The following is a 12,321-nucleotide window of genomic DNA, read 5'->3' as shown; positions in this document are numbered from 1 at the left end:
TAAGCCTGGTACCTTTGCAAACTATTTACCCTACTGGGTCGACGACATTGCTGGTGGACGTTTCGTCCTCGAGGGTATCACCAGCTTGGTAGTGAGCAAAACGGTGTTGACATGTACATCACTTATATAGTCATTTCTATAAATTTAATGTTTGTATAAAAGTATGAATTATTCGAAATACTAAAGGTGTTCTTATCCCAGGCATAGATTACCTTAGCCGTATTTGGCACTACCTTTTGGAATTTTTGGTCCTCAATGCTCTTCAACTTTGTACTTGTTTTGGCTTTCTTACTATTGTGATCTAAGCGTCATTGGTGAGTCTTATAAAACGTGTGTTTGGCGTATCAAACTATTGTTGCACTTAGTGTGTTTGTTGTTTCGTTGTTTTCCTTTTATAGTTGATGTGTTTCCCTCGATTTTAGTTTGTAACCCGGATTTGTTTTCTCTTAATCGATTTATGACTTTCGAACAGTGGTATTTTATTGTTGCCTTTATATAAGTCTTGTACATTTGATAACTTATTATATTGCTAAAAACAATACACAGAAATATATTTTTATTTTCATTTTCTACTTTATTATTGCTATTCTATAGCGCAAAAACACAATAATCTCTACGCCTCGTCAATGGTTTTATATTTATGACGTACTAGTTTTCTAAAATTTGTCTTTTAATTAAACATCTAATACATTGTTTACCACCTTTAACTTTTTTCACTGAGACCAAAAACGTATGCACTGTCTGTAGAATTAGGCCAACATGTACATTTTTATTTAAATTTAACAGAATGTTTCTTCTGATTACTATCATATATTGCAACGACTTAATTAGTATACCTATTTTGGTTCTATTTAGTAATGGTGCTCTGTTATGTTAAATTTTAAATTAGATGTATAATCTATAACATCTCGAATGGTTTGACAGGGAACTACAATACCTATCATAATGGATGTAGACGTCACTGGTTTGGGGCGTCAACTTGAGCAGATTCGTGCTCGAGTCGGTTATTTGAAATTTATAAACAATCACCATTGCAACCATTAACAGCTTGGTTACACTTTTCCAACGTATAATATAATATTTACCAGGCTTTAAACGTTACTAGTCTGGTTCTTGAAAAGTTCGCTTATTTTAATTACATATAAAAGTTACAATGTAATTTAGTCAGATGGATTTATTTACACTGTCGAGCACAGTAGACCACTCTGACAGTATGCTTTATAAAATATAGCTTTCACTAGTCTGATGATGTTTACCCGCATCGACATAATAAAAGGTTGTATCCCTAACCTAGTAAATGGTGCACAGTGGCATGGAGGCGGTATAGAAGTGCCGTTTGTGTTTTTTTCACTAGTATATCATAAAGTTCAACTGTTTCTTACACTGATTTCTAAACATACCTCTTTACTCTCGACAACTCTGCGTGTTGAGGAACGAATGCTCACCTTAAAATAATTTTTTTTTTTTTTTTTTTTTTGATCACTGTCTAAATGACGTATACATCAAATTCTGGTTTTTTTTATGAGTTCCCTTTCATCTATTGTAAACCCAGTTGTTGGCAAGATATGGGTAATGTTCATCTCTAAGAATTTATGATGGCATGATACTAAACTCCTAAACGGAGGGATTGTGGTTGATTTTCATATGATGAAGACACATACTTCAATCAGTTTAATTGAAGTCTTGGACTGGAATGTCGGTAACTGTTAGTAGTCCTTTGTTAAATTTTGTATGCTTATCATTGTTAATCATTTTGCTTAGTTTCTTCTGTTACCTATTATAACTCAGCAGACTCGGACTTCTTCTGACTTGATTTTGGCTGTGCGTATTTCTCTGTGTGTATGGGGTTTTTTTTGTTCAACATTGGCTGCAGGTATGAATAGGGAAGGGTAGAGATCTTTCTTTTCATTTGTAGACTTCGGATGCTATTGTTGCGTTTATTTCGCTGAACTAGAACTTATTATTTGGGGATAGATGAGTCCGCCTCCAGCTGCGGGATTTTTTCTCACTTGGTTGAAGACCCATTGGTGGCCTTACAATGTTTTCTGCTCTTTAGTTCGGTTGACACTTTTACATATTTCCCGTTTTCATTTTCTATTGTATATATATATATATATGTAGGATGATTGATTTCACTTATACAATTTGTAATTGTCTTAATAGACTTAAAATAATTCCTGCTTATTCATTAAACAACTTTCGATCAAGAAAAATGTATTTTATTCATCATTGCTGAAAGCCCTAGAAAAGTACATTTTAAAATTTTTAAATATAATGAAAATCTAATCGATTTTACAGTATAGCAGTACATATTGAAACATTATTGTATACAGTCACTATACATAACATGATTTAAATGCAAACTTCTCAGCAGTGGTGATATTCTCTAACAATGTTACAAATCAAACATAATACTAGTATTCAAAATGCTTAACAAACATTTTCAACCAAGAAACAAAAAATTCATACATTAACCAGTGTAAACAATGATTGTGACAAGGCAGTTTTTACAACAGTCAAACTCCATATAAAAAATGAAAATAATTGTTAGAAAAGAAGTGTGATTCAAAGCATTATTATTTTCAAATACAAACCAAATTATCTGTTATATTATGCAAATTTAACATTGTTGATTTTTTTTTCAAACAATCTTCATATAAAAATTAGAATAATCAAATTCAATTCGTCAAGTCCTTACTATGTTAAAATTGTCAACTGTTAGATTGTCCAATCTATGTAAATAATACATTATTATTAGAAAAACATGTAATAATACTTCAGTTTTCAGAAATGCATATAAAATAAATTTATAATATATAAAAACTTTTGACAATAACGTGAAACAAAAATAAAAACATGTGTTTTGGCTTGGATTAATAATAGGACAATGAAGAACTTTTCATTGTTTCTGAATTCCCATTAATTAATGTGAAAAGGATTTCATATTTATATACTTCTCACTTTGTATAAGAAATTTTTACACTTTTTTTTTAATTTTCTTAGGGCTAATACATTTAAAATGTAAAATGTAACGCTAATGACTGTTATTGGTCCTTTAAATGTCATGCTTAACAATGTGCTCCAAATCGAGCATGAATGTATATATAAAGATGTTAAAACGGTTTAAAAATTGCATTAAACGTTTAAAAAAACACATAAAGGTATCAAAATAAATACAGATTAACAAAATATGATTTCTTGGCAAATTAATACCTTTTTAATGATTCATTCATTTGAAAGTCAATATCACAGCATTCTTAAAATATTGCATTAAAAATATATATTTTGAAAAAAAACTGTGAAGAACAAAAAAAAACTCAACTGAACAACTCCACATCAATTAACGTATAACATCGAAAACTTCTGTTCTAATTCGAACCGAAATCAAACTTACTCTTAACTGTTTTAAGGGAAAAGGTACATACTTAAAGAAAATAATAGATTTATTCCTTCGCTTTAGAAGATTTCCTCAGCCAATCCCTTTTAATACTATAAATGCATATTTGCATATGCTTATTTATATTATGCAAATCTAAGCAAAACAAATAAACCCTAACATTATATAGCTATTTTTTACTTCGCTAATACCATTTAGAATGAATTTCTACCCTGAAAATTACAACAAAAACTATGCATGTTCCCTAAAAGCCTTAGGCCTTTTCAAATAAACTAAGAAAGAATAACAAAACTTAACAAGTGATAATAAAGTTACATTGTCTTTCAATGATAACATTCTAAAACATTCTTATTTTTCACCGGACTCATTCACAGAAGTGGTTGTCCCATTATTAGTTTTTGGTTCACATTTTTCTTCTTTTGAGACACTACCCCCACTGCAGCTCACCAATTCGGTAGCAGGAGGGGTAATTCTCTTAGGTGACTGAGTGGTAGACGCCGGAGGTGATTTGGGTGGTGACCTCGACGTTGGTTCATAAATTGGTTCAGGGGGAGGTATCACTGGATGGGTATCTAATGTAGCACCATTAAAAGGTTTAACTTCAGCTCTGTCATTGCTTTCTATATGACTTTGTTGTTGTACGAATTTATTTGCCTGTTCTTTTGAAGCTTGGTCCCAAACAAAACTACCATGACGCTAGAAAACAGAATAACATTATTCTTTATTGATATGCAATGCTAAAATAAACAAACATATTCTAATAAAAGGTTTTATAGGAAGACTATACACAAATCGTCTTTGTAATTGTTTAAAGGTAGAAGAGACCAGCTTCATTTCAAGAAATTGGAAGAACATTTTCTGAAATAGGATCTTTTGTGTACAATTTTTTTTAAATATAGAATGTAAACTTTAATACGTTTGCGAGTTCATATTTTTACAATTGTATTTAATAAAAGTTCGACAATTATACAAAAAAAAATAAGTTTGTTTTTTTATAGGAAATAGTTAATCACATACACTAATAATCAAAGTAATTTTGATTTAAGTTATACCAGTACATGCATATGAAAACGATTATTATGAAGTTACATTATCAAAAATAAACATTTGTTCGAGACATGCTGTCATATCTCCTCTACATGCTTTACAAACAACATTAAAAACATCATATGTGATTCAGATATTTTGTGATAATACTTTTTTCCCAAAAACATTTTTTAAAACATGGTGTACATACATGCATTTCCTTCATACATACCACACGTATGCATTAAATATTAATCTGGCATGATGAACGAGAACGAGTTCAATTTTAAAATAAATCAGCATGTTTAGTTGATATGATTAAAGCAATATGCGTTTTTGGTAAAAGCAAGAACTATGGTCCCACCAAAACGCTTTAGGCAACATAAAAATGTGACCATTCGTTCCAAAACAAATTACACGATATTTTTGCACTTAATTGATCATTCAAATACAAAATCCTCTTCTAAATTTCAGATTGTTTTAACTTCACATCCCGTAAAAATAAAAATATGTTTGAACCAATTTTAAAATGAATGAAAATTAATGAAGAAGGAGATATACTTTAAGAAAATATGATAATATTTGGCAAAACAGTAAAATACAATGATCTGCATTAGAAGTAAATGTTAATGGTATTGCCTGTAGCATGATGTATCTTTATTTCGCAATGACTTGTTTTAAAAAGGTTCGATAGTCTGGCGTCTAGCGACAATAATTTACTGTCGTCGGGATTCAGATACTATCGCGGACAATGGCGGATATGCATGACTTTTATAATAGGAATGAATGAATTTTGTTAGATTAATGGAAGCTTTTAAATTCAAAAACTGTCAAGATGCGAGTTCGTCGCGTGAGAAGTCGCGTGATATTTGTTTTACTTACTAGTGGATACTTCTGAAACTGAGTCAATAAAATAGAAAGCAATATGTTCAATTACAGAATTAAATTTTGTTCTGACGCAAAGTAGTTTCAAACTTATGTAAATAAAAATTAATTAAAAAACTAATAGGAACCAACAATCATTTCACATTAACTTCCGACGCAAATATTGTAATTTGCTATTTTTTCTGGCAAAAAGAAAGTGAACATTAATATTCATAACTGTTCATTACAAATATTGATCCAAGAGTAAATTTTGCAATGGCAAAACAGTTCAAATTATTACAACACCCGTTCTGATATTATTCAACATATAAAATTACTTCTGTATCTAATTGTTACGGTCAAAATCAGCTTTCAACAATAAATAATTTTCTATATCATTTCGAGTCTGTATAATGGGTTAGAATAAGATATATCATCAAAACCGAATTCTTATATGGACTAAAAAATAAAGGCCATAGATTTAGACATGCACATAAACATTTGGCAGATATTAAACTGTGTTCTTAGTGCACGATTATCCCCAGTTTTCCATTTATATGAGTGAAGGAAAAAAGTACACAGAAGGAAGAACATTAAAAATATTTGCATATCAAGTATTCAAGACCCTATCTAATAAAGCTATCACAGGAAGTCGAAAAAAGGGTACAAGAAAAACTATGTATAATTCCGTATAAAGATATACTCTTTAAAGGCCATGTAAAAGGACGTGTTTAACTCACTTTATTTCTAATTGGATAATTAGGATCTGATCGACTATTATATTGATGTTCAAATGATATCTTTTCCTGGAAAATCCTTTTCTGACCATCTGTTGCCCCAAGAAAATTCACTGGAACTAAAATGTAAAAATGAGTTTTTAAGACAGGTATTAAGAGATAAAGTTGGTGTATGCATAATCAGCATTGAAACTATGAGGCTGACTTCATGCAGGAACTTCTTAGGAAGAAAGATAAGAAGTTAGCAATATCCTTTAACTCTACTTTCCGCTATATAGATGATGTTCTTTCACTAAACAATTCAAAATTTGGTGACTATGTGGAACGCATCTATCCAATCGAACTAGAGATAAAGGATACTACAGATACAGTTAAGTCGGCTTCATATCTTGACTTACATCTAGAAATTGACAATGAGGGTCGGTTGAAAACAAAACTTTACGACAAAAGAGATGATTTCAGCTTTCCAATTGTGAACTTTCCATTTCTAAGTAGCAACATTCCAGCAGCACCTGCATACGGGGTATATATCTCCCAATTGATACGATATTCCCGTGCTTGCATTTCATATCATGATTTTCTTGATAGAGGTTTGCTGCTAACAAGGAAGCTATTAAACCAAGAGTTCCAAATGGTGAAGTTGAAATCATCCCTTCGTAAATTTTACGGACGCCATCACGAGTTGGTTGACCGTTATGGAATAACCGTTTCACAAATGATATCGGATATGTTCTTTACGTCGTAACTACAATCCCCTTCCCTTTCATGAATATGACCTACCGAATTAGACAATTTACCGGATTTGTAATCACATAAGCAACACGACGGGTGCCACATGTGGAGCAGGATCTGCTTACCCTTCCGGAGCACCTGAGATCACCCCTACTTTTTGGTGGGGTTCGTGTTGTTTATTCTTTAGTTTTCTATGTTGTGTCGTGTGTACTATTGTTTTTCTGTTTGTCTTTTTCATTTTTAGCCATGGCGTTGTCAGTTTGTTTTGGATTTATGAGTTTGACTGTCCCTTTGGTATCTTTCGTCCCTCTTCTTTTACATTGCAATATATATATATATATATTCTATCTTTAAAAAATACAAAACTATGTTCTTTTCGAAGATTATTTAAGACTTTTCAAAATCGCCCTGATTAAATTTTATCAAAATTGAACTATGATAATCAACATAGTCTCTCACTTGAACGCAAACTTTTTTTGCAGTGGAAACGTCATTTGGTGAAACTGTTGAAAAGAAGGTAGTTTATAAAAATAATAACTTTTAGTAAATGTTATTATTACATACCAACACCATGAGCGGCATTTTTATTTGGATTAGCTTCATGTCGTGTAAATCCTCTAGCTGAAAATGGGGAATCCCTCATATATCCTTCTCTATATATTGTATCTTTTGTTTTTGGGGGTATCTGTAATGGTTCGTCAGATGTCCGTGAAGGCCACCATAAGTTTTGCTCATCGTGTGTTTCGCCCGTGTATACACTACAAATAGGCTCGTTCAATATTCTAACATTATGTCTTAGGAATCCACAGCTATTCGGATGTGGTCTGTGAACTCGGTAATCTGGTACTTCCTTCGGTAAGACTTGTGTTGATCGGTTATAAATGTCTGGTAGTGCTACTCCTCGTTTTAGTTGTTCCCGGTCGGGAACTGGGAATTTGTTGTCGCCGGGAAATTTTGGGTGATCGTCCTCTGCATTTGTACTGATAACTCTGAATGAATCCGGACTATAAATACAAAAATAAAATCAGTGACCTTATAGAAGGAGACAGTTTATTAAACTATATTGTCATAGTAAATTCTGCTGTAAACTGCAATACTAGAGCCCACAGTCACTGAAAACTAGTTCGAACTCAATAATAGTTAATATATAAATCATGTTCTCACAGACTAAAAGTATCAACCAGTACACTTCCTACAACTAGAATGAAATTCAAAACAGTGTGGCTGTGGCCATTGATTGACACATTAAATTCATCCATTGACTGGGACAATTTAGGTGAACGTTTGTATGTAACGACCACTGCTCACTATGTACTTTTTAAAGACACTTAAACTATGGGGTCACCAAAGGTTCTCAACACCTTAATAAAGTAATTCGAAAAATTAATCAGAAATAACACGATGTTTTGATTTATATCAATTATATAAATCAAAACATAAAGGTTATTCCTGATTAATTTTTCGAATTATTTTATAATTAAAGGCGTTAAGAAACCTTTGGTGACCCTACAGTTTAAATGTCTATCGTAGGTACGTCGTGAACAGTGGTCGTTACAGACAAACGTTCACGTAAATTGTCCCAGTCAATGGATGAATTTAATGTGTCAATCAATGGCCACAGCCACACTGTTTTGAATTTCATTCTAATAACATTGTAATACCGTACTCAAAATTTTCATTTCTTACCATAAATTAGCAATTATGTTACAGCAATTTTCATACTATTAATTTAAGACCAACTGTGTGTTTCTCCTTTCGTATCATATGGATGAAAGCATGTAGCTTTTCAGTGTCATCTGACGATGCATACATTTTATCTTTCCAAGAGCAATAATTACAACAAAAGTGCTCACTTTGTTGTGTTAAGCATACCCATAATTCAAAGTATAGGAAAACACGAAGTAGTTGTTTGACCTGCCTTTGATGTAGTCGTTAGATCTAGAGCGCTTAATTGTCCATGTAATTTCTTTTTTCCACTGGGCATAACCCCAGTAAAAACAGTTAATAGGCACTGGTCATCGACTTCGCCCAATGCCTTGCTGATATACATATCTATAACAAAATTCTCATTAAAAAAAGTACGCGTTAGAGTGCATAGTTACAGTGCAATTGTATGTCTTTGTATCATGTGTCTTGTAAATCCTTAGAACTTAAATTAATGTACAGCTTTAAAATATATGGAAAATTAACCAACTTTCGTCATATTATGGTCTTGAGAAACGGTGATAGTCCGTCGGAAGGCAGCACTCGCACCCGCAAAGTGGAAAGGGATTAATATAAGTTGCAATAACTTGTTTCCAAATCCACTTTAAATAAATATGCTTCAACTAACTTTCGTCAGCGAACAAAATAACAAGGTATAAAGTGATTCCGAAGATATGTTGGAGTCCATACAACATATTTCGTTTGCATCTTGCTCGTTTGTTGAATGTTCTACCCTTTATACTTCACGTTCCGGTTCTCGTTCCGGCTCTCGTTCCTCTCACTTAATAATTCAAAGTTTTTGGTGACAATGTTGAATGCATCTATCCTACCATACTGCATATTTTGACTTACATTTAGAAATTGACAATTAGGGTAGGTTGAGAATAAAACTTTACAACAAAGAGAGGACTTTAGCTTCCCAAGTTCGAACTTTCATTTCTATGTAGCAAAATTCTAGCAGCGCCTGTTTAGGGATTATATTTTATATATCTCATGTCGTTTGATAATCATACGATATTCCAGAGCTTCCATTTCCTTTCATGACTTTCATGGTACAGCTATGGTTGTTGTTTACTATGAAGTTATTTAACCAAGAGATGACGTTGAAATTATCCCTCGAAAATCTTACGGTTGCCCGTTTTATAATATCTGTCGCAATCTTGTGTCCACTTTTCCTAGAGTGTGACCAATTTATTGTAGTTATCACCATTATTTCATCCTTGAGTAAGAACTAGTTCCTTAATTGACAAATTGAAAAAAAACATCCACCATGGACAATTTTCCTGGTTTCATTTCCAGACTCAAACTCCTAAATTTGATAAAACTTGATGGAATTTGAATATTAACATGTTTTTGTGCAATTGTGTATCGAATGACATCAGTAACCAAAGTGAACTCATTTGTATGTGAAAGGTATTTCATAGCTTTATGTCTAATGGAATTTTATTTTAATATATGTCAAATACGGAATAAAAAACATAAAAATATTATCATTTAAATCCTTGATTCGTTATTTAAATTGCACTGACAATTACAATGTATCCTTTATCTTATTGTTCTGTAAAAGTACAATCCAGTTCCCTCCTGGATAGTAACCCTCGAATAGCGATGATGCATGACAGGTTGCTATTAAAGTTTTGTACATATCCCTCAGACTGGAGCTTTATGGTGAAAAATCCCCTTTATACTTCAAACACAGGTTTGAAAAGAGTGTAATAAATTTAAAACAAAGTCGTTGATTGTCCTCTATAATTAATATATCAAACGAAAATTTATCTATCTATATCCTTCCCGTCAGGGGACTCATTTTGAGTGAATATACACCAACGTGAGTGAACAACTAAAATTCTTAAAGTGTGTACAGTTAAAATGAAAACTGTATCTACAGTTAAAATCAGTGCTGTAGTTTAGATGTGGAGTAGTGTCGACATGCTGACATCTTAAATAGCGTGTCGAAAATGTTCAACACGCGCCCGGGGAAGTTCGGATGTCGAAAGGTATGTTGTTCCAGGATATGATGGTGGCAGAAATGATGAATACTTGAAACAATCTAGTTTGGCTAATGTTATTAGATACGGAACCACCGGTTCTGGTGTTATGGTGGTTGAGCAGGAAGTGAACAGGAACTTCTACGACATGATTTATTATTTTTTGTAGAACATAATAACTCTATTCCTGGCTCTTTTGTGTTCCAGTGGTTCCCAACCTAGTTGCTGGTTCATTTTGGTTACGCAACCATGGCCAGGTTTCCTCGAAAAGAAATCCCCCATGGCAAATGGCAAATCTGGCAGCCTGATGTTGTTCATTTTCGAGTTGTTGGATTTGCTGATGCTGATAGAACGGAAATTTATCTGACAAACACATATCAAATTTGAAGAAATATGTATGGATTGAAAAAAATATCATTTTTATTTTTTTTTACAAACGTTCTACCAACAATTCAAACATACAAATACATGCACTCATCTTAAATATCGTATATGTATGTGACCCTCTATATATCATTTGGTTATGTTTGTCGTTGCTTTGCAGTCTTTTAATCATAAATATGTACATTATTTTTTTAAATATTAAAACAATAATACATGTATTTTGGAAAGTAGTAGATAGATATGATTTCGTTTTAAAATCAAGATTGTCATGGAGAAGTTGTCAGCAAAATCTTATAAAAATGTATGATATCTACGATTTACTGTAAATTAATTGAACTTCCAAAATATCGTTATTATGGAGCAATTAATCATATCTTCTACAATGTGTATGCTCTCTAAAATTAGATTGTAAAGTATCTTAACTTCAGTAAAAAATGGAGGGTAAAATATTATCTACATTTATGTATATGACGTAAGTGGCACTGAATTGAGATAAGTTTAAAAGTTGATATAAATACTTGCTATGAAAGAATCAAACTGTTTGTCTCTGAAGTCGTTCGTGTGTGTTTGGCTACATGTATTATTCCTTTTCCATATTTATATGCAAAATTGTAAGTAAACTAGATATGATTTTAGGCAAACATGATACCCAATTGCCAAATAAAAAAATATTATTGTAAAATTAATTGTAAAAATTATACATGTACCAATCTGATTTATGTCTGACATCAATTTGTTTAACAGATAAGCGTGATCATGATAAACACATGGCCTGCAAAACATTCGATAGTTCAGTCATTCAGGAGCATAAATTCTAGAGGGATCGATTTGGAGTCTAATATGTATGGGTCCTTTTACAGTCATCAGAAAAACTTGTATATATGTACATGACATAAAGCATATTATCAAAGACTTATATACGAATCGTCTAATAATCCCAATCTAGTTTAAATATGAAAAAAAATGAGATGTACCTGAAACCACTTTAGAGTCTACAATACTTGTCCTATTTTTTTATAAGTTAGATTGATCATGTTTGGTTGGTACTTTACATTTATTTGAGCCCAATTAAGGGAAATTCAGAAATAAGCCCATCGAAAATTCAATTCAACTATTAAATTGGTTGACATTCATCATGGTCAAAAGTTGTAGGAGCCAAATACACAAAATAATTGGAGGCATCAAAACCAAAACACCAAAAAATATTCCGTTTTAAATGAAAATTAAACAAATTTTTAAACATAACAGCGCGTTTTTCTGGCATGATAAATTAAGATTTTACTATTTCTTACTTGTATCGTTCTGGTACTCGCTTTTTACGGGCTAACGGTGGCATGTATAGCGTCATTGTTATTGAAATTACGGGTATCCGATATTTTCAAAGGGAAACCATTTAATTAGCCGCCATATTTGTTGATAAACGTTACCACAGCGATATCATTCGGAGTACCTTTATACTTATCTTTAAATGGATAGGCAGTTTTGTTTC

At 32.1% G+C, this 12,321-nt stretch overlaps 1 protein-coding gene across 1 annotated transcript; it reads right to left on the bottom strand.

Moving 5' to 3' along the window:
• Positions 1-3,421: 3,421 nt before the first annotated feature.
• On the bottom strand, positions 3,422-12,271 carry LOC143068156 (uncharacterized). Its single transcript, XM_076241976.1, has 4 exons — positions 12,125-12,271; positions 7,321-7,760; positions 6,028-6,143; positions 3,422-4,093 (listed from the first exon to the last, which is right to left on the bottom strand). Exons 1-4 carry the CDS (start codon positions 12,178-12,180, stop codon positions 3,746-3,748), a joined length of 960 nt encoding a protein of 319 aa, XP_076098091.1. The 5' UTR covers positions 12,181-12,271; the 3' UTR covers positions 3,422-3,745.
• Positions 12,272-12,321: the final 50 nt, after the last annotated feature.

Source organism: Mytilus galloprovincialis, chromosome 3, assembly GCF_965363235.1.
Source record: "Mytilus galloprovincialis chromosome 3, xbMytGall1.hap1.1, whole genome shotgun sequence".
Taxonomy (NCBI): Eukaryota; Metazoa; Mollusca; class Bivalvia; order Mytilida; family Mytilidae; genus Mytilus; species Mytilus galloprovincialis.
The sequence above is the reverse complement of the archived record's forward strand: the minus strand, read 5'-3'. Positions and strand labels throughout refer to the sequence as shown.